Source organism: Phocoena phocoena, chromosome 9, assembly GCF_963924675.1.
Source record: "Phocoena phocoena chromosome 9, mPhoPho1.1, whole genome shotgun sequence".
Lineage (NCBI taxonomy): Eukaryota > Metazoa > Chordata > Mammalia > Artiodactyla > Phocoenidae > Phocoena > Phocoena phocoena.
Window position 1 is genome coordinate 46,805,566 of NC_089227.1, and position 23,999 is coordinate 46,829,564.

Here is a 23,999-nt window from a genome sequence, read left to right on the forward strand (position 1 = left end):
TTTTAAGGCTTTAGGACAGGCATTTATCAATGTTTCATAAACCCTGGGGCAGTCGGGCTAAGTATATGAATAAATTGGGGGAATCCATGAACCCCTTGAAAAGGTGTCTAATTTTTTACATATGTGTAATTTTTTCTGGGAAAGAGTCCAGCATTTTCATCAGAGTCTCAAACAATATGAAAAACAAACCCCTTCCTCTACCACCTTTATAATTTGTCCACTTCCTAGTGTGTAAACACAGAGGTATCTTGGTTGTTGTTGCCCATCTTCTGAGAACAGATCCTCCTTGAAATGCCAGTGACCTGCCATCAATTAGGGATTTAAAAGGATGTGGCAGGCAGAGTTCCGAAAATGTTTTCATCGAAATCTTACCATTAGAATAAACAAGAACTCTCCCCTCTCGCTTATACCACACAGTAAAATGTTTTATTTTAAAATACGAGATTCAGATTTATTACTTGCAGAATTTGGGTTATATATATTTTTTTCTGTTCCCCTTTCAACTTGTTAAGTACAAATTTGGTCTTCTCCAGGAATATTTTGTTCTGAGGGAAGTTCCAAAGAAGCTTGATCTTCTGAATGGGATATGTGTTTCATGTGGTTTTTCTTCCTTTTCAAACGTACAGGGTGCCAAAGCATGCTTTCTGCGGGACATTCCTTTCTCGGCCATCTACTTCCCATGCTATGCTCATGTGAAGGCTTCCCTGGCAAATGAAGATGGGCAGATTAGCCCCGGAAGCCTGCTCTTCGCTGGCGCCATAGCCGGTGAGTGTCCTCAGAGCTCTGTTCCCCCTGTGCCACTGCACTGGAATTTTTGCTTATCGTTGTTGACAGGGTGCATGTGAGATGGCTTTAGATTGCTTTGAAGAGCTACTAAAATGAAAGGGAAAGAAATGAATCTTACTTCTGGCAGGTTAGACTATTAGACAAGCTTAATTTCTCAACTCCAAAAACAGCTCGTTAAAAATTGGTGCATTTGTAGTTTTGTTGGATTCCAGTTCAGGTTCCATGTCATTTCATAGTTTCACTTCATGGTGTAAGAACAAGAACTGTTCAGTCAGAAGTTTTTAAAAATGTTAATACTTGTGCCTTAAAGGTGTCTAACCAAAATAGTACATAAAACTTGTCCAGAATTTAAGCGGTAGTTATTGTCATTGAGAGGAAAGAAATGTAATAGAACTAGAAACAGCTTGGGTCTATTAGATACCTGATTCCTGCTAGCTGTGTAAGGTTGTAAGATTCGGGGTGGGGAGTGTATTGGATCTCAGAGAGAAACGACTGTCTTCTATAGTGCTACAGTGAAAGTATCAACAGAAGAAAATAGATGCAGACGTTGGCTTCTACATTCCCAGTGTAAATCCTTAGAGGAAATTTGATTATAGCCCCAGCAGGAATGAGTTCATTCTTTGAGGCTTCTCCTTGTTTAGAGACCCTAAAGGCTAGAACAGTCTGGATTAGCTCTCCAGGTGGTGACAAACATTTAATGAGTTAACAGACCCTAAGGCAGTCATGGGGTGCCTGGGTCCAGACAATTTTGATACAGGTGTTGTTCTCATCAGACATGTGGCTTGAGCCTCTTGAGAACTACCCCCTGCTTTGAGAAGTTGTTTGCTGTTCTGTGAGCCCCGTGTCCTGCCTGTAGCCTGGGGAGCCCTGGAGGCGGGAACGCATGGAGCTCCTCTGTAATTCTTGGTGAATCCCTTTTCTTCAAAGGTGGTGATGTTGGTGTATGAGGCAGGGCTGTCCTTTCCTGGCTGCTCAGGGAGCCTCGTATGAGTAGCAGTGAGGCCACTCTACCTAAATCAGAAAAGCATGATCTCGAGACTCAACCATAGAATTCCCTGTTTTAATCCCAGTTTGGCCGTTGACTCACTCACTGTGTCCTTTATATGTCATTTACAGATGTATAAACGATAATATCTTTTGAATCAAAAGGGTATAATACAACTTATTTCCAGTCATTTACTTGAAATAAGGTAGGACCTACTGGGGAGAACTAACATACCACTTAGTAGTATGTGACCTCGGGCAAGTTACTTAAGCTCCCCGGGCTTGGTTTCCTCAGCCATAAAGGGAGATGGTAATTGTACTGACCGGAGAGAGTGGCTGTGAGGCTCTAATGAGAGCACCCATGTGGAGGACTTAGCCTGTAGCCTGGCGGAGAGTAAATACTCAGTACATGTTAGCCATCATTATGTGGAATCCAAGAGAATCTGTCTGTAACTCACTCCAAAACTCAATTGCAACATCAGAAGATAAAGCTCAAAGTCTAGGACATTCTCCAAGCTTTGTTTTCTTTGAACCACAAAAATATTGCCTTTAACTCTTCCCTTGGAGAAGATAGCTACCCAGACATAATTTTTGTCTCTGGGTACAAGTTTTCCTGGGTGATCCGTGCTGTCAGAACTGTAGAAATTATGAGTGGATTTTTTTTCTCTTTTAAAGCTTATTGTCTTCTATGTTTCGTAGGATTATGAAAATATTGACCATTGTAAAATATTTGGAAAGTATCGGAACACGTAAATAAGATAACAGTATCCGTTATTCCATGACTCTAAGAAAATCACCATTTAATATTTTTGCTAATTTTTCCCCCCCTTGGACGGTTTTTAACAGAACTGTGATCACATTATGGGTATGTGGTTTTCACTTAGTATCGTTTCTGAAGCATTGTTCACCATCACTGCAAAACGGTTCATGGCATGTGCTGTGGGGTCAGACTATCCGGGTTCAAATTCCAGTTTCCCTGCTGAGAACTGTGTGACCTGAATGAGTTACTTAATGCCTCTCGGCTTGTTTCTCCACCTCTATATGGAAATAAGAATAGTCTTAGTCTTGTAAGATTATTATGAGGATTAAGTGAATTAATGGATATAAAGATCCAGGAAAGCACCCGGCACATAATAAGTATTTTTAAATGTTCAATAATAATATTAATTTTCTTATGTCATTTAAAACTTTGTAAACAAAATTTTTAATTTGCTGCATACTTACATCATCTTCAGTCTTAGAAAACAAACTTTTTTTTCAAAAAAAATTTAAATACATGGTATTGTTAAAAAACATCTTTGTGCATAAGGCTTGTCCCCCTATTCTGGATTGTTTTCTTGGGAGAAATAAATTCTCTGAAGTGAGTTTGCTGGTTAAAAAAAAAAAAAAATTATGATTGTTTTTAAGGCATTGCCATGTCCTTCTTGAAAGTTTGAACTACTTTACATCCCCATTCTGCTATTATTTTAGCCCTCTAGCCATCCTATTGTCTTTCAGAGTTGTTTTCCACATACCTTCTGTATTAGTTATTTGTTGCCTCAGAACAGGTTACCCCAAACTTAGCAGCTTCAAACAACAAATGGTTATCCCAGTTTCTGTGGGTTGGGAGCAGCTTATCTGGGGACCTGTAGCTCGAGTCTGTCATGAGGTTGCAGTCAAGACATCAGCCAGGGCTCTAGAAGGCCTGACTGGGGTCGGAGGATGCACTTTCAAGACGGCTCAGTCGCACGCACGGCATTGGCAGGACGCACAGCATTGGCAGGACCGTCAGTTCCTTGCCACAGGGCCTCTCCATAGGTCCTTGGGTGTCCTCATGACACAGCGGCTGGCTTCCCCCAGAGCAAGACCAGAGAGAGAGGGAGGAGGGAGAGGGAGGGACAGGGCAGGAGAAGTTGGGGGAGGAAGGTGAGAAGAAGAGGAAGCAAATAGAAGCTGCAGTGTCTTTATGAGCAAGCCTTGTAAGTCGCACTCCTTCGTTTCCACACCGTCCTGTTAGTCCTACTGATCAGCCCTCCGTAACGTGCACGAAGACGATGCGGAGGCAGAGGTGTGAACACCAGCAGGTGAAGATCACTGAGGCCCCTTTGGGAGCGAACTGCCACGCTGACTATAGAACGTTTACTTTCATTTTATTGCCCATCTTCCCCTTCCCTGTAAGACAGGATAATATAAGACAGACTTTGTCATTGGATTTTTCTTGAAAGGACAGATAAGCCACAAAGCTTGATGGTCTTCATCTTCCACAAACCTGTATAAACTATGTAATGAGAACTAAGCTACTTCCTTAATTTCATAACAGATATCAGAAGCCAATGGCAACTGTCATAACCTCTATTCTCATTAAAGTTAGGGATGTTTCTGTTATCCAGTTTTTTAGCCTTATTTGGAGGTTCCAGTCAATGTGGTAAATATGAAAAGGAAGTAAGAGGCATAAATATTAGAAAAGAAGAAATGAATCTATCGTTATTTGAAAATGATTGTTTACCTGAAAATCCAAATTAAAATGCCTAAAAATGTATCAGAATTAATAAGGAAGATTAGTAATTTTTTTTTTTTTTTAGTAAGATAAACATAAAAATGTATATCCAGTGATAAGTAGTTAACTGATGTCCTGGGAGGAAGCAGGGCCACCATCTGCTGAGTGTAGAGCCTTGCAGGTGTGCTCGGCCAGGGAGCTGAACTTAGTATGGAAAGGGCAGAGGCCTGTGGTCAGAAGTGTGCCCAGTGCAACACCATCAAGAAGGGCAGTGAGCACAAAATGCACCACACGTGTGTGGGCTGTCGGTTGCAAGCCAGATCAGACCCCCATGTTCCTCTTGTGGATACCAGGGGAAGAAAGGCATTTCCTCAGGAGAGGACACAGTGATGGGGGGTGGGTATGCACAGAAGCCCAGGAAGTAGGTCCAAGGGCCAGAGTGATCTTTGTTGTCATTAAGAGAAAGGAGAAAAGCTGATCTCAAAATAAGCTACAAGGAACAGTAATTGACTTAACTAACTTATTATAAGAAATGTCTTAATGCTATTTTTATATGTTATATAAAATACAGATTTTAATATAAAATATGATTTTTATATTTTATATTTCAGTTTATCTCTTACACAGGATACTTTTGTTGTTGTTGTTGTTGTACGCGGGCCTCTCACTGTTGCGGCCCCTTCCGCTGCGGAGCACAGGCTCCAGGCGGGCGGGCTCAGCGGCCGTGGCTCACGGGCCCAGCCGCTCCGCGGCATGTGGGATCTTCCCGGACCGGGGCACAAACCCGTGTCTCCTGCATCGGCAGGCGGGCTCTCAACCACTGCGCCACCAGGGAAGCCCAGGATACCTATATTTTTTGTTGAACGATACTATTATACATAAGATGGATCTGGGTTCAGTGAACATGATTTTCCCTTTTATGTTTTGACAGGAATTTCAGTTATTCAGTAAGTATTACCTTACTTTCTCCAAAAATTTGATTTGATTTAAAGTTAGATTGCTTTAGTAATATACAGCTTTTTAACAGGTGGTTGTTAGTATCTTAAAACATAGAGAATATTAAATTTTTTTAGGTCTACGTATCTAGTGATAAACTGGGAAGATCTTTAGATACTGGGAACATCTCCATTAATTCACAGGATCGAGTTAAGACCAAGAGATATTTGAATTTGTATTCATTAGCCGAAGTGCCTCATGTGTCAGAAGGTGAGGGTTGAAGCAAGGGGCCTGAAATTAAGGAATCAAATTCTGACTCACTCTAATTGTTACTTTTTTGATTAATGAAGGGCAATGCAATATGGTTTATGGATAATATCAAATGAAGGATATCTAATACTTCTCAAATGTTATAGAGTAACCGCTCATCCCAGATGATCTTGTCAGAATGGTGAGGTAGAGGAACAAGTCAGACTGCAGTGATGGTCGTGTGATCTTGTCTTTGAATTATTTAGCTTTGAATTAATTAGCTTTAGACTAAGTAGTAATTCAGGAATATCTTTTTTTTTTTTTTTGCGGTACGCATGCCTCTCACTGTTGTGGCCTCTCCCGTCGCGGAGCACGGGCTCCGGACGTGCAGGCTCAGCGGCCATGGCTCACGGGCCCAGCCGCTCCATGGCATGTGGGATCTTCCCGGACTGGGGCACGAACCCATGTCCCCTGCATCGGCAGGCGGACTCTCAACCACTGCGCCACCAGGGAAGCCCCAGGAATATCTTTAAAAAAGTTATGTGTGTGACTGATGATGATGCTTTTACAAATGTATTAGAAGAATTAAGTTAGGAGAAAAGTACCATTGGCACATAATTATATAAAATGTAACAATTTTTTAATTATGTGGACATAAAGCTTAAGATAATTTAAAAGCAATTCTTAGATCCTTAAAAAAAAAAAAAAGAGTAATGGAGAGGTTGGATCAAGGTAATGGACTGAGCATGTTGATCCATCTCTCCTCCCAAATACCTTAAAATGGTAGAAGATACATGTTAAAAAACTCCTTATTGGGCTTCCCTGGTGGCGCAGTGGTTGAGAGTCCGCCTGCCGATGCAGGGGACACGGGTTCGTGTCCCGGTCCGGGAGGATCCCACATGCTGCGGAGCGGCTGGGCCCGTGAGCCATGGCCGCTGAGCCTGCGCATCCGGAGCCTGTGCTCCACAACGGAAGAGGCCACAAACGTGAGAGGCCCATGTACCGAAAAAAAAAAAAACAAAAATCTCCTTGTTAGCACCAGCCTTCAGAAGATAGGAACCAAAACCTGAAACAAGTGAAAAATGCCACAGCCCAGAACACCGGCAGGAGAAACTACTTTTATTAATTTAAGAGCAAAACCAGATAATTTTAACCTCAGAGTGAACAATAGATAAAATGCCTTGAGTGTTGGGGGAGGTTTTAGGGTAAATAATTAACAAGAGTTAAGGAACTGCATTTACTGTGGGAAGGTCGGCTTGCTCCTCTCTCTTCTCCTTTCTATATGGAACTTCTGGCAACATTTGAACGGAGGCTAAAAGCCCAGAGCTGTATTCTAACGGGAAGGGAACACTTGCCTGGAGAGGGTGATTGTAAAGAACTGAAATAAATCGGGGCAAGGCTTAATGGTAATTCCAGACCTTTACCACAGATGCAGGGGGAGAAGAAAAAATGAACTAATAGCAGCTCTTCCAAAGAGGGGTAGAAAATAATTCCTTCTACCTCACAGAGTGAAGCACCCCGCATTGCAGGATTTGGAAGGTCCCTGCCCTGCCAGCCTATCTTAGCCCCTGCATGCAGTTACGGGCCTCACCCATTTCACAAACTCTCTCCATTCAGGAGAGAGGCCTGTGGGTGAGGCTGGCCCAGAGTGCGGTGGAAAGCTGTCCACAGCACAAATCAGCCTGTCCTTTGAACTTGAATGTCAGTAGACAGCCAGGGGTCCCCTCAGACAACAAGGAGCAATAAGGTAAGTAAACAGAAGAATTACAGAGAAAACAGCAATTCAGGAAACAGAGGAGAACTTTTAAGAACTATAATTAGGGTCCTCAGATTTGAAAGAAACACTCAGTAAGGAGGCTTTCTTGAAAGTTAATAAAAAGATTGCCAAACTTAGAAATCCATAAAAAAAAAAAAAAAAACACCAAATTTGACACATGGAAAATAAAGTCATGGGAGAAAACAAACAAAAAACTCTAGAATATGGATCACAAATACATAGATGAAAAATAACAGAAAATTTAAGAGATACGTAGGATGAATCCGAGAAGTCTAACATCTGTTTAATAGGAGTTATCCAGGGAGAAGCAATAAGGGAAAGAGGACAGAAAACCAATCAGTAATGGAAGACTGGCTTCTCATCTGCGGTGCTGGCTTCCGTCAAAATGCCGAGGAGAGGAGGTCTTGATCTGCAGTTACGTTCCCAGCAGGCACACTTGCCTTCAGGAGCAGAGGCCAAAGCAGGGTAGTCCCTCCCACCAGGACTCCCAGGTACCCCTCACAGACCTCTCGGAGGCAAAATGAAAAGTGAACTTAAGAAAGAGGACACTGTGGGATATATGAAACAGAGCAGATAAAAGTTAAACCCAAGAGTCGGTCTGAGTGACTGCTAACCTTGGCTTATGTGTTTTTGTACAAGAAGCGTCGTTGGGAGGCAGGTAATAGAAAGGGAGACAAAGGGAGGGGGCACCACCTCCTCAGCTTGCAGAGATGTCAGTGCTCATTCGTTGCACACACTGTAACTCACACCTGTGTAACAAACGCTTGTGATATTTAGACAAATTGAATTAGTCAGGAAAGGGTGGAAATCACAAGGGAAACACCTAGAAGCAGAGAAAATAAAAACCGTAACTAACCCAGAATGGCAGAAATCAGTCTACGAGCCACAACTGAATGCGTTCAGTGCCGCTAGTAAAAACAAACACTTTTAGCCAAGTTGTGAAAGAAAATCTAGTCATCTGAAATTCGAGAAAACAGTGACATAGAAAGATGGAAAGAGAATGGATTGAAAAATATGTACCAGGCAAATACCAACAATAAGCAAGTGTAGCAATATTAATGTCAAACTAAATGGAATTCAGGGTCTAAAAATAGCATTCAGAAGCACAGAGGCATATTTTACACTTAGAAAAGATAAAGTTCACTAAGAAGCCTCTCTGTATTATCAACATAATATCGTCTTATAAAACCTCAAGTTAAAAGTATGACGAGAATGTGGTATTTTCTTTCTAAATGAAAATCTTTACACTTTTCTTAGAAACTGATACATCAAGTAGATAATATAGATAAGGGGGCAAAGCGATTCTGGCAAACTTAACCTTGATCCAAAATACATAGATATTAACTCTGTGTCCCATAAACAGAGAAGCACATTTTTTTTTGCCAATACTAATGGGATATTTGTGAAAATTAAGGCTGACTTACCCCAAAGTTGTATTTTTAGTCATATGATATCTGTTCATTGGTCTTTGCTGGGTTGGTTTTTTTTGTGTGTTTTTTTTTTTTGAGGTACAGTTGAGGTACAATATTATATAAGTTTCTGTTGTGTAGTATAGTGATTCACAATTTTTAAAGGTTATATTCCATTTGTAGTTATTGTAAAATATTGGCTCTATTCCCTGTGTTATACAACATATCCTTGTACCAAAGCTGTGTTTTGCCAATCATGCTTTCTTTTTGTTGTAAATGACCTTCTACTCTCTAGCTGCTGGGCACCCCCTTGAAGAGTTATAATTTTTTTTATTGGCTGGAGAACACCCAAGTTGTTCCAGTCACACAGGTAGCAGGTGGCCCCAAGGTCTCACGATTTGTCTCATCTCTGAAGCACCAGCTGGGCAGCAGTCCCCTTCCTGTTGAGGAACCTAAAAGCTGCCTCCCTGTTGCCTAGCCTTCTCTTGTTCTCCCATCTTTGGGAAGAGAGAAAACTTCACCTCTTTTTGTTGTTGTTGTTGTTGTTGTTTTTATTTGGTTGCACTGGGTCTTAGTCTTGAGACGTGGGCTCCTTAGTTGCGGCATGTGAACTCTTAGTTGCGGCATGCATGTGGGATCTCGTTCCCTGACTGGGAATCAAACCTGGGACCCCTGCATTGGGAGCATGGAACCTTAACCACTGCACCACCAGGGAAGTCCCAAGACTTGACCTCTTGCTCAGCATTGTCTTTACCCTTTTGCAAGCCGGGAGAGACCAGGCAAGTTGGCTCAGAGTCTTTGCCATCCCTGACCCCCCAAATCAACACATCTCCAGTGGCCAAGCTCTTCCTGGTAGATGCTGCCTTCCTGGCCTTGCTTTGGAGCAGCCTGATGCTATTTTCCAGGCGAATTTAGCAAATCTCCACACCAGAAATCCCCTGTCCACAGGGATATCCACAGTCCCTCTGAGGCCCTGGCAGCTGGCCTCCTAGCAGAGGTGGGAGCAGGGGGTGGAGAGGATGAGAGTCGTGTACAGGCCGCCATGTTTCCAGTACCCCGCCCCCACCAACACACACACCAATCACTTTTTACCAGACAACTTGCTAAACATCTTACACGTTTCTCCTGGCATTTTTATTCCACTGATCAATGTCTTTCCTCCCTGCCCTCCCCAATACTTCTCTCTTTTTTCATAACAAGTAGCTATTTATGAAAACTGCCCTAACTGAAGGAAACTTTTTACCCATTTTATTGCTTGTATGTCTTTCACATTCACACTCTGACATGCCTGCCCACCGTTGTAAGGAGGATTTTATTGCGTGTCTAAAGCAGACAGCCTTGCTAAACTCTTTCTAAACCAGGAAGTGAAACAAAATTGGTGGTGTGAACACAGTGGGTTTCTAAGCATTTTTCATGTTTCCTTCCATTATGTTGGAGGATAAATTCCTGGCTCAAAGTTGAAATAATTCCTCTAAGCTAATAGGAAATTCAGTATGACTTATCCAGTGAAGCACTGGATATAAAGTGAGCTTTCTCACATGCAAAATCGTGATGCATTTCATAAAAACTGTTAAGATGAATGTTTGAGGAGCTTAGTATAGATGGAAGAGGAAAAGACACAGCTTAGTGATATAAACGCAAACGTGTACTCTGCAGATTTCCCCCGGGCACATACGCACACACTGTAACTTTAAAGCTGTCTGTTAGAAGGATGAGATGGAGTTGTGAGCCAGACCACGTTGGTTTGGACAGAAATTCTTACAGAATTATTAAGCCTTAAAAAAAGCAAAGGAGATTTATGCATCTGCATTTGACCAATTTGGTTTGGAATAGGTTCATAATGGAAAAGTAATAAAACCATAAGAGACAGTGTCTTCTGAGTACAGTCTCGCTTTTAAAAAATCTAAACATGGGCTGCCCCAGTTTGGATAAAGTGACTGTAGAAAAATTTCCCATTGGTAATTTTGGGAGGGTTTTGTTGTTGTTGTTGTTGGTTTCTTTTTCATTGATTATCGGCCAATCTAAATTTTAAGCTTTCTGTCATATGTTTTCTGGAGATGTCAGTCATAGGAAAGAGGAATCCTGAAGTGTTATCTGTGAGCGCCTCCCCTTCAGGTCACTCCACACACACACACACACACACACACACACACACACACAGTGTTTGTTTAGCTGTCAGTAAAGTCTTTCTCTGATGTAAATGAAGAGGTGAGGGTTTGGAAGGTGGGGGGTGGTTGAGTGTATGTGACAAGGCGCCTCCGGTGACTGCCAGAAAAGCAGGAAGAGGAGACGGATAACAAGCTTCACCTCTGAAAACTCAGACCTAGTAACTCTGATTTCCACAGGAAAGCAAAAGAAAAAAACAAGCAAACAAAATTTTTCTCCGTTTGTTCTCAACCACTCGAAGTCATCGTCTTGATAATTCCTTCAAACTATTTAAGAATATAAGTGTAACAAACGGAGGTTGGTGATCTGGAGACGAGGCGTGTGCTCCTCTAGGTGTGTTGGAGCCTCCTTCACTGCGGACGAGAGTCACAGCTGTGCTTCCCAGAGGGGACAGCAAAGAGGCATTTGATTTCATCCGATTCTTAACTTTCTTTCCACTGCCGGCAGTTCAAAGCACAGTTCTTTTTATATAGGGAGAATGTGACCGGACTGCGAAGGTGTTGTCTTTCCTGCAGGTATGCCTGCGGCATCTCTAGTGACCCCCGCTGATGTTATCAAGACTCGATTACAGGTGGCCGCCCGGGCCGGCCAGACCACTTACAGCGGAGTGATAGACTGCTTTAGGAAGATCCTTCGGGAAGAAGGCCCAAAAGCTTTGTGGAAAGGAGCTGGCGGTATGGAAATAATTTGCTCTTAAGTAGACCTTTGGTATCAGGTGAATTTTTAAAATCTAATTGCATCTGTTATTTCTTATTTCTTCCAAAGCTCGTGTGTTTCGTTCCTCCCCCCAGTTTGGTGTAACTTTGCTGACCTATGAATTGCTGCAGCGATGGTTCTACGTTGATTTTGGAGGAGTGTAAGTATCCTGCTAAATTTCAGCTGCTTCTGAAACTCTGTTGTCATTGAGAAAGGTATGTCTGTTTCGTCCCTATGATGAAGTAGAAAAGATGTAGGAAAATACTGAAGTCATGTTATCAAACTCATTTCAAAAGGGAATATACAGCTAACTAGAATTCCACAGTTCCTCTCTGATCCAGACTTTAGCAGTTTTTGAGCATTGTTTTTACCAAGTTAAAAAACAAAACAAAAACTCAGATTCTCGCTCTGTTTTCTCTCCTTTTAGGAAGCCCATGGGAGCAGAGCCAGTTCCTAAATCCAGGGTCACACTGCCTGCTCCCAACCCCGATCACATTGGGGGCTACAAACTGGCAGTTGCAACGTTTGCAGGGATTGAAAACAAATTTGGGCTGTACCTACCTCTCTTCAAGCCATCTACCTCACAGGCCATTGGTAGAGGCCCGTAGGACCCTGCCCGATTGCTGTGGCTGTGTTGTTACTGCAATGAAGAATGCCCCAGCTTGGAATGAAGCAACACTTCATCCCTTTCACTTCCATCTCCTGTTTAAATTCAAGTCGAGGCTTTTTATAAGGTGAAATCCTTTATGTTCTGTGTGGTTTCATAACCTAGATCATTGTGAAAATTTTCATAATTATTCTTTGGGCCTCTGCTCACAAACCTTTGTGTCTGACATTTGCTGGGATTTGGTCAACACTAACCTGATTTGGAGGAAGAAGCAAGTCTGAATACAAATTAGAACCATTCTCTTCAGGATTAGGATTATAGTCCCAAAGAGGCTACCGAGAGGGAATCGTGGTGCTCAGAGCAAAAGTGTTCCGTGTCTATTTAACCTGGTAGGAAACTGGGTGCATATTTGTGAAAGTAAAAAACACTGGAAGGAATGAAAACATTATGAGAAATAGTCAGCCTGGCCTCACATTTTAAGCATGCACTAATTCTGTCTCTGGATTATATTATGAAGCTTTTATGTGAAACATGTTTTTTTGTAATGAAAACCACATTGAAGATGTTTAATAATCATATTCTGTTACTGGTACTAAGACTACTGGGGAGAAGTCTTCTGTGCTTTAGCGAAAGTACTGTTGGCACTGTACCCTCTAGAAGGAGAAACCAGGATATGCAGCATCTCTCCTAATTTGGGGGAACTGCTCATATGAAGCACATGTGCTGACTGCTGCCTATTTCAATAAACACTGTAGAAGAACGCGTGCCTCCCTGTTACTGGTACCTACCCTCGCCCCCTCCCAATCCCCTGTAATTGGCATCCATTTGCTTTTAAAATCCATTTTATCTTGAATCATGGAAGAAAAATACATTGCAATGTAAGTTTTAATTTAATTTGCGGTGCCTTGCGCAATGGTCAGAAGGCTCGTGTTTGTGAGGAAGGAAATAAACTATTTTTAAAGCTACTGAGTTGTTTGCTCTTGTTATGTCATGTGGCAAATGACCGCAATAATTGTCATCACTGGACCCTCTGTGTTTCATTTTGAGGGCGATTTGTTCGTATTGGCGCGGATATGTCCTCGTCTTTCAAGGTGACGTGTACCCTTGTCTTCGGTACGCCAGCGTTCAGCGTGAATAAGGGAAACTACATTTAACCCCAGACGAGCGCGGAACCTAGCAAACTGACACTTGTTCTAGTCATTCTCGGTGCTTTTGACAGTTTCTTAGCGTGAGAATTAATGTAAAGCTTCACTGGCAGTTGGGCGTGAAAACTGGTATGAAATGGCAATGGTGTTTTCTCATTTTCTCTGACTCTTCCTCATACCAAAACCGTATACCACTGTGTCTGACCTTTGGTAATGTTTGGCCAACACTGTAATGACTGGTGGAAAGGTGTTAGTCTTGAACAGACCTTAGGGCTCTCCTTAGGCTGCAGTCATGCTCCTGAGGCTGCTGAGTAACTTATCAGCAGTGAGTTGGAACTTTCTGTTTCTCCGAAATTCACCTCCAGACGGCACAGCCGTTTTTCAGCCTCTGTCTTGCTGTAGATCAGCACGTTGGCATTCAAAGTTATTGTTCAAAATTGGAAAGTGTAGACACCATCCATGAGTCTGTTTTGTTTTGTTTTTTTTCAGTGAACAAAAGCTTTGTTATTCTCACCAGAGATAGGACACATACATACATGGCTCCCTCATGGTTTTGGTTTGGCAAACACCAAAGAGAAACCCCTCCGTCTCCCTGAACTCACCCCTAATCCCTGCTCAAAGTGACAAGTGGTATTTATATTTTAATCTCAAAGACCAGTCACAAGACTCCAAATACGTCTTAGAAATTTAGGTGGTGTTACAATAACAAAGCACTCAAGCTTTGGTATTTTGAACGTGGAGAAAAGTCCCCGAGTGTAAATCACTGCATTCCTTTTCTTCACGTGCTTGAAATTTTATAGAAGATCAAATTTTCATTGTATAAACACTGACCCACGTCTCAGATATGGTGCATTGCCCTGCCTGCTTCTTTGAGAGATGCTGCATTTGTTGGGAGAGTGTCTTGGTTTCCCTTAGACGTACCTGTAGCTGAGGGCGATTCTCTTTAGTAAATGAGAAACCCGAGGTACCAGGAAGCCAAAGGAGATAGGGCCACAGGACTGTGTTTCTTTAAAATCCTCGGCTTACTCTGTTCAGGGATAGGCAGTGACTTGAGACACTTTGAAGGAGGCCTAATTTCCATCTGAGTTGTGCTCAGTGGGTGGTGTGACTGTGACATCCTTGAATAGAACTGCAATCACCGTGTGGTGAAAACCACGTCAAATTTGTTCTGGGTTTTTCTTCTTCCTGAAGTGACAGCACAATACGTTGGCAGTGCTGTGGCTGCCGTTTCTGCAGCTGCTCCTTTTCCTCAATGCTGAGGAACTGAGAGCTGTGTAACTCCCACCCATGGGGACCAGCCTCCCCCCTGCCCGGCCAGCGCACTGGAGTCTCTCCCTCTGCCCTCGGTCCACCTCATGATTGCTTGGGGTTGGGGAAGAGGCCTGACTTTTGTAGCAGCTTTTTTTTTTTTCTAGGAGGGGAAAAAATGTGGAGCTGACCACAGAATGAACACACTGATTCTTGGGTTCCAGTCGTGGCTGGGTTTCTGGAGGCTGGGTGGCATGCTGTCGCCAAGCTCCTGCTACACCTCATAACCCGCAACCATTCGCTGTGCTCCCTGGGGTCGCCTTAATCCCAAGCAGCCGGGGTTGCACAGGGGAAAATAAGAATTCTGGCACAGAAAGGAGTCATTTAAATGCTTATTGCATTTCAAGCTTCAGTTTTGACTTAGCTAAAATATTTACCATTGCTGGAAAACAATGTTGAAAATTTTGTGCTTATCTGTTATTTAATGGTGTGGCCTTTGTAAACTTCAGGATGCTTACATTTTGACAGTCTTCTGGAAATGTTTAACAGCACATAACTCAGTGAGCAGGGAATAAAAACCGGGAACAAATTGTGCTTGAAACTTTGTAACCTCCCCTGGCTAGGTATTCGGCAAGGCACCTTGGAATTCTTCAGGTAGAGGCAGGGAAATCTCCAGTAATGGAATTTGGTGAATCCTGTCTTGTGGCCCCATTTGTCAACCTTCTAGATAAACCCTAAGAGTCGTCATGTGCTTTTTACCGCAGAAGCCATCCTTGTGGGGATGAATTTGTGTCTTTGCCACTGAGCAAAAATCCCATTTTAAATTCAGGGTAATCACACGCTTTCAGGATGTGGATTTTCCCGAAGATTTTTAGAAGACACGTTCCCTGGTAAGAGCAGCGAAATGTTCTTTCCACGAATGGTACTGCCCACAAAGGGGGCGTGCCTTTTGTTTTACCTTTTGGGAATAAACCAACCCTCACCAAAGGGTTCTGTTTTTGATGTTATGAGGACCACGGTGGGGGGGAGGGGGGTGTTTAATGGTTTCATTTTAAGGTCTGAGGCAGCAAAAAGCATTGCCACTTCTCTTTTAAAACAGTGGCAGTCTTCAGCTTGAAAGCCCGGATTGGGCTCCATAAGGGTAGGGACTATGCTTTGATGCTAGTTCCATAGTGCCTGGAACTTTTAGTAGACTCTTATTAATTATTTGGATGTATGTATGTATGTATGGATGGATGGATGGATGGATGGATGGATGGATGGATTTTTAAGAAATGGGTTTTTTTCCCAATGAGTAATCTCTTATTATTTTCCTATTTTATAGGCCTTTTCAGTAGTGGTTTTAATGGCTGGAGTTAAAACCATAACTGAAAACAATTATAGTCTTATGTATTGTTCAGTTACTTTAGAAGTCATAAGTACTTCTTTTATTAAAGCAACTACAGCTATTTATTTAAATTGGTTTTAATTAGTTGGTTACTTTGAGTCAGGAACTTTCATATAAACTATGATATTTAATTTTCCTGGTCATGGTTAAAAATAAAGAGTTAAAAAATCATATCCTTTGAGATTATTGTTACATTAGGGTTGAGCTATATCATTAAAAAACAGTTTTTATCAATAAGTGTTAATTATTTAGAACTCATTCTGTTCTTTGCTGTCTCGACGTTTGTGTCCTTAGGAGCACGGTGGAGAGCTTTCCTTTAGAAGCTGCCGAGGACAACGGGAGCTCTCTTTCAGAAGGGTTTGTTTTTAGCTAATACATTAATTGACTCCAAAAAGTCCAAATGGAACACTCTGCTTTCATCTGCTGGGGTAACCTAATAAAATAATGTTGTTTGTTTTTAGATTCCCGGCTGTTAAGGGGGTTTTGCTCAAGGCAGTTATTCCCCTCGAATAACTTTAGAAGGAGAGTTAAGAAGACACACTAATTGTGCCTGTCTGACTGAGGTTTGCTCCTTCGAGGGCCCAGACACACCCCTTGCACACTGGTCTGGCCACCAGGCCTCCGGTGCCCACTGCTGAGTTGATTCCATTGGACAGGGCTCCTGCCCCTTTGGAAGATGCTTGATTTTGCTGTGAGCAGTTCTTAAGGGGATTTAAAAATGGACTAAGCTCTCGGAGCAGACTTGGGCAAGCACGCTGTATATGCTATCTGTCCTACAGAATGGAGAAAGGGAAACACAACTTAATGAAAGAAGACTGATTATAACATGCTCCTTACCTCCCATCACCCCCTCCCCCATCCTTCGCTACTTAGCCAAGCTCTTGCTCTGGTGTCTTATTGGGCTGCTTTCAAATGAGAAGGGGACAAGTAATCCTGCGCCCCCGCCCCCCCCCGCCGGAGTTCTTTGGCCAGGAAGAACTCACTAAATATGAGTATTACGTGCCAGGCATGCTCTCATTAAATCCTTCACACGTCCCTTGAAGTAGGTACTATTCTTTTCCCTGTGTCACAAATGAGGAAACCAAGACTCAAGAGAGGTTAAGTATCTTGCTCATGGTTTCAGCTAGCAAATAAGAATGCTAAGATTTGAATCCAGGTCTGATGGCCCCCCAAGCCCTGTTCCGTATGAGGATTTCTCAACAAAACTCAGTACAGGAAGTTTTTATGATAGTCTATGCCCAGAATTTCTTATTGTCCCCTGGTTCTCAGTATCAGATGTATCATTCCTAGCTTAGAGTAGAAGGGAAGGGGGATCTCAGATTATTTACCATAGTAAGTGCATTTGCTATCAGAGAATTCCACAGCCTGCGAACCTGGTGAATCCTGACAAGCCTTTTGAGGTTCATCTTAAACTATTTTACAGCCTATTAAAGTCAGTAAAGAGAGAATTAAGGTAAACTTGAAGTATTTGCCCCACCGGTTTAAAACTGGAAGGTAATGTGGAAAAAGCAGAGATAAATTTACAAACTGTTACAGTGCAATGTGATATAACGTGAACTGAATTGGACCATCTTAAAAATCTCTACTATAATTAGAAAATGACGTTCTTCAACAAAAGTTGGAAATAATGGAAAACCAACTTAAAAGTAAATATCTATGGGTACTTGGCTTCAAAGTGTGTCTGGAGGGAATGGAGACAGTTTACAGAATGTGGGATTTGCTGGAATTACTTTTGGACATAAAATCTCCATCACGCCTAATGGTGGAAAAGCCTTACTCTATTCCCAACAAGTTACCTGTTATCCCTAAAGTTAAAGGCGGATATCTACCACTGCGTTTTGCTGTCTCCTCACCCATTCTTAAATAAATGAAAGCAAATTACTGACTAACCCACACCAAAAATTTATAGCATTTTTTTTCCTGGACAAAAGGGATAATATATATATATATAATAAACACATACACATATGAATATATATATAAACAAATACATATACGTGTGTGTGTATATATATGTATATGTGTATTAAAATGTCATATTCCTTTTTCAAAAGACTGATGTATTTCAAAATGTGAATTTCTGTTTTGAAGCAGAATTTACCTATGTAAGTTCTAACTATACAGATATGCTTTATCAGTTTGAGAATTTATGGAGAATTAGCCACTCCATGTAAGAGGCTGCTTTTTTTTCTGATGACCTCTTCATTTGGGCCAGCTCCAGTGTTATAAAAAGTTTACACTCTGTTAGAGTAACATCAGAAATAAGAAAGATTGGGGATAGCGGAAATTGAAACAGGCATTCTTTTTTCTTCTGAAGACAGAAGTGAAGCGATTGCCAATGTTTGTTGAATTTTATTACAGTGAAAGCAGAGATTTCTCCACACTTTCGGTCTCAGCCTTTGTCCAGCCTCACTCTGCAGTGTATGTATCACCTTCTGAACTAAAGAAGCAGTTCACACTTGACCTAGAACTTCAAGTTACCTGTGACCACTACTTATAAAGTAAGTGACTTCTTTCTTTTTTTAAATAGTTTGAGAGTGAAAGTAGAGAAACCATCATTTCTGTCCTTTTCTGGGACTTGAAATTAAGTGGGGCATTTTTTCCTTTTACTCCATTTAGAAAGTGTCTTGATTGGCTTAATAACTAACCCTTCTAACACCACACATATCTGGCTAAGTTATTACAAAGTATAATGGCATTTGACATGAGTTGGTTGTAAAGGATAACCACTATCTTTTATCAAAGCTGTCTAACAATAAATTTCAAAATAATCATTATTTTCAGGGCCCTGAAGTAATTATTAAATAAATGCTTTAACCTCTATAGACAGTAAACTCTAGTTTACTTTTTTCTACCTTAAAAATTATACCTTTGGGAGATTTCTGCTTCTGGCCATGATGGAATAGTAGGGAAAACTAGAAAACCGGGTGAAACATATGACACATTAGTCTTAAAACGTTAAATATGAGGCAAAATAGGACTGTGAACTCTGGGGTGGGAAAGGAAACAAACACGATGAGACCTACCATTGCACCAGCTTACTGCCTGGGCGCAGGTTCCAGACACTGTGCAGAGAAGGGGAACCAAGACAGGGCCCAGCCGTCTCCCCGAATTGAAAAGCTGGAGCTCAGAAATCAGGCGGCCAAGATAGCTAGAATTTTAAGACAAACTACCAAACAGGAGGGAGCTGCTCTGAGAGCTCTTGAGTTTTGCAGAGAGTTCCCCAATCTTTGAGTACTGATCTGTGCATTTGTGGGAGGAAACGACAGCAAACTTGGGAAAGAACCACTGGAAAGGAAGAAGCAGAAAAATTCTGGAGTTCACAGAGGAGAAAAGAGTTTGTGTTCCCACCAGCAGTAGAAATTCCTCCATAATACATAGAACATCAGGTAGAATCCACAGAAAAATGTCATATTATGAATAGCACTAAATAAGAACTATGATGAAGGGCGGCTCTGCCCTTAACAAAGCTTAAAAGCAGACCTCACAAAGATCTGATTCCAAGTAATTTAACTGCTTGTCAGAACACAATTTGATACTATTTCAAACAATATAACAAAAAAAACCCACAACCCACTATAACAAATTTAATTAAAAAGTCACCCATCATAATAAGGAAAATATAAACCATAAAAAAGTGAAAAAATCAACCAACAGAAATGTATATCATGATGAAGATGGTGAAAACAAATGATAAATAGAAAGTCTTACAAGTTGCCAGAGGAAAACATCCCATAACCTACAAGGAAGGATGATAATAAGAGAAAATTTCTACTTGGGAACTATTTAAGGCAGAAAGCCAGAGTAACATCTTTAAGGTATTTAAAAAACAAGGCCAACCAATAAATCTACACCCAGTGAAAATACCTTTTGAAAACAAAGGCAAAATAAGGTAGACAACAAGTAAGAGAATTCACCAGGCAGCTAGAATTGCACTAAAGGAGATGTTAATGATAGGTCATCAGGCAGAACCACAGTGATATCAGATGGAAATTTAGATCTATACAAATAAATGTAGAGTTCCAGAATTGAAAATAAATGGATAATTAACTATTTTTTATTTTTAATTCCTTTAAAAGATAATTGAGTCTTTAAAGCAAAATCAGTAATGATGTATTGTGAGTTTTATAGCATACATAGCAGTAAAATGTACAATAACAGCACAAAAAAGAAGAAAGGAAAATGAAAATACACTGTCAAAAAGCTCTACTACTACTATACATGAAGTAGTATACTATTATCTGAAGGTAAAGTGTAGTAAGTAAAAGATGTATGTTGTAAACCCCAGAGCACACTAGAAGATGAAAACCAAACAGATTTAGTTAATAAGACATTAGTGGAAACCTTAAAAAAAGAAAAATCCAAAAGAAGACAGGAAAAGAAGAAAAAAGAAATAAAAAAACAGATGGAGTAAATAAAAAAGAGCAAGATGGTAGACTTAAACCTAACCATATTCATAATTACATTAACTGCAAATGGCCTAATCACTCCAATTAAAAGGTAGAGATCAGATTTGAGGGGAAAAAAAAAAAAGCAAGGCCCACCTATATGCTATCTAAAGAAACTCACTTTAAATATAAAAACACAGATAGATGGGAAGTAACTTGACAGAAAAAGATATGCCATGTAATCACAAATTTCAAAAAAGCTAGAGTAGGCTATGTTGATATCAGCCAAAGTATATTTTAGAAAGAGAACTAGTAGTAGGGATAAAGAAGAATATTTCATACCGATAAAGATGTCAATTTATCACAGAGACACAAAATCCTTAATGTATGTGTACCTAATAACAGTGCTTCAGATACATGAAACAAAAACTAACAAAATTAAAGAATAGAAGAAACACACAATTTTACTTCCAAATTTCAACACACTCCTCTTGATATAACAGGTAGAAAATCTACAGTATATAGAAGACCTGAACAAATTTATCAAATAATTGACCTTATTCATATTTATAGAACACTCCATTCAACATCAGCAGAATACACATTCTTCTTAAGTACACGATAAATTTTGCCAAGATTAACTATAATCTGAGCCATAAAACAAGTTTCAATAAACTTAAGAGGATTGAAGTCACACACATTACCTTCTCTGGCCATGACAGAATCAAACTGGAAAGGAATAACTAAAAGATACTTGGAGGGGCTTCCCTGGTGGCGCAGTGGTTAAGAATCCACTTGCCAATGCAGGGGACACGGGTTTGATCCCTGGTGCGGGAAGATCCCACATGTTGTAGAGCAACTAAGCCCGTGCGCCACAACTACTGAGCCTGTGCTCTAGAGCCCACGAGTCACAACTACTGAGGCCCGCATGCCACAACTACTGAAGCCCGCACGCCTAGAGCCTGTGCTCGGCAACAAGAGAAGCCACCGCAATGAGAAGCCTGTGTACCACAACAAAGAGTAGCCCCCATTTGCTGCAACTAGAGAAGAGCCCGCGCACAGCAACAAAGACCCATCGCAGCCCAAAATAAAAATTAATTAATTAAAAAAAAAGATACTTGGAAATTCCCTATATATCTGAAAAATATATAGTTCCAAACAACACTTGAGTCTACGAAGAAATCACGAGGATAATTAGGAAATATTTTAAACTAAATGAAAAGAAGAATACAACATATCAAAAATTTTACAATGAAAAAAATATTTTACAATGCATTTAAAACAGTGCTTAGAGGGAAATATATACTATTAAGTGCTTACATTAGAAAAGATGAGAGGTCTCAAACAATTATCTCATTTTCCACCTTAAAGCAAGAAAAAGAAGAGCAAATTAAACCCCAAAGATGCAGAAGATAATAAAAAGCAGAAATCAATGAGATAGAAGACAGGAAAACAATAGAAAAAAACAGTAAGATGAAAATGTTTCTTTAAAAAAATCCCCAAATTTAGAAAACACTAATAAGACTGATCAGAAAAAACAAAAACAAAACAACAAAAATAACAACTAAAAAAAAAAAAAAACCAACTAATGTGATTAAAAGGGAATTCTGTGAACAAATTTATGCCAATAAATTAAACTACATAGATGAAATAGATTTCTTGAAAGATGTATACTAGCAAAGTCACTGAAAAAGAGATATTGTTACTGCCTCTATTTCAATAATCAAATTCTTAGTTAAAAAATCTTGTCCCAAAGAAAAATCCAAGCCTAGATGCACATAAAAGGGACAATCCCTTATGACCAAATACGGTTCATCACCAGAATGTAAGTTAGGTATAACACTAAAAAAATATATACTATACTGATTAAAAAGAAAAATCATGATTATTTAAATTAGATTCAGAAAAAGAATTTGGAAAAATTCAACACCCATTTAAAAAAAAAAACTCACAAGCCAGAAATAAAAAGAAATGTAATCTGATAAAGGGGATCTACAAAAAAAAAAAAAAAAGCTATAGCTAATATGATACTTTACGTGAATGATTCAATGCCCTAGGCAATGCAACATGGTAAGAAATAAATAAATAAATACACTGGGGAAAAAGAAGTAGAACAGTATTCAACTGCATATGAAGAAAATTTAAAGAAATCTACATAACATTTATTAGAAGTAGTAAATGAATTTAGCAACACCACAAGATACAAAGTCAGTATATAAAAATCCACTGTATTTCTATATACTACCAACAGTATCTGAAAATAACATTTTAAATATTTAAAAAATGGGGAAATAACAGTCTTTTCTACAAATGTTGCTGGAAAATTAACTATGCATATACATAAAAATTAACCTTAGCCCACAACCACACCATACACAAAATTAATTAAAGATGCATCATACACATAAATATGAGTTTAAACTATAAATATTTCATAAGAAAACATAGAAAATCTTTATCTGTCAAAAAGTTCTATTTTTGCCTTGGATTAGGCAAAAATATTTTAGATGAGTCAAGATTTTAGAAAACATTCTTAATGAAGAAAGCACTGTCAAATTGGAATTCTATATCCAAAAAAAAAAACTTCATAAATAAAGGCAAAATAAAGACATATTTAGACACACAAAAACTGAAATTATTCTCTTGCAGAATCTTACTACTGGATATGCCAAAAGAATTTCATTGGTTGAAGAGAGATAACATGAAATGGAAAGCCCAGATCTCCAGAAAGAAATGAAAAGAACCAGAAAAGAAAAATGTGAAAGTAAGTAGTTTTTAAAACCTTTTAGAATTATCTTTATTTTATAAATACTTTTAATTCATAAAACACTATTCACTGAAGCAAAAATAATAGTGTATTGTGGGATTTATAGTAAGTACAGAAGTAAAAGACATCACAACACAGGAACAAAGGACAGAGAGAAGGTAAATGTATTATTCTGTTACATCATTTGAAGGTAGTCTGTTAGTAGTTAAACATGCATACTGCATTCTTGTGAAACCACTAAAAAGAATAAAGGTCAATAGATGAACTGTAATGCAATACTAAGAATTATTTGGACCATCAAAAAGAAGGCAGAGGGGAAGAATAGAAGAACAAAGAATGAATGGGATCAATAAAAAACAATTACTAAAAAAAATATAAATAAATAATAAAAAACAATTACTAATACAAAATAAAAAATTAACCGTGCCAAAAATTACATTAATTGTACATGGACTAAATCCTCCAATTAAAAGGCAGAGATTATTAGACTGTATTTTTTAAAAAAAAAAAGAAAGAAGGACCCAACTTTAAGCTGTTTACAAGAAACACACTTCAAATATATAGACTTAAAAAGATTAAAAGTAAAAGGGTGGGAATGACATCAGCCAAAATGGCAAAGTAAAAAACTCCAAATTCTGCCCTTCCATAAAAGCAATAAAAAAACGAGCTGAAAGTCAAAATCAACTCTAGTTCTTGAACTCTGGAAATTAACCAAAGACTTGCATCAACTAAGGGAACACTGACTGAAGAACAACCCGGATTCTCTGAAAGAATCATGAACTTTGTGTCATTTTAACTTACTCTAGTCCCATCCCCCCCTCTGTAGTCCAGCAGCAGCTCTGAAAATAACAGCTCACATTTCCAGTACGACAGGAAGCAGAAAGTACTTCATTCACAAAGGATTCTAATTATTTGTTCTGACCTGTCTGGTTCCTCCCTGGTAGACAAAATACGTGTCTTTATTGCACTTAACTTGGA

At 39.8% G+C, this 23,999-nt stretch overlaps 1 protein-coding gene across 1 annotated transcript in view; it reads left to right on the forward strand.

Moving 5' to 3' along the window:
- Positions 1 to 12,087, forward strand: part of SLC25A13 (solute carrier family 25 member 13) — a 170,078-nt gene extending 157,991 nt beyond the window's left edge. The window contains exons 14-17 of the mRNA XM_065883726.1: positions 627 to 765; positions 11,299 to 11,457; positions 11,549 to 11,639; positions 11,907 to 12,087. Coding sequence (XP_065739798.1) covers positions 627 to 765; positions 11,299 to 11,457; positions 11,549 to 11,639; positions 11,907 to 12,087 — 570 coding nt within the window. The remainder of the gene's footprint in view (positions 1 to 626; positions 766 to 11,298; positions 11,458 to 11,548; positions 11,640 to 11,906) is intronic.
- Positions 12,088 to 23,999: the final 11,912 nt, after the last annotated feature.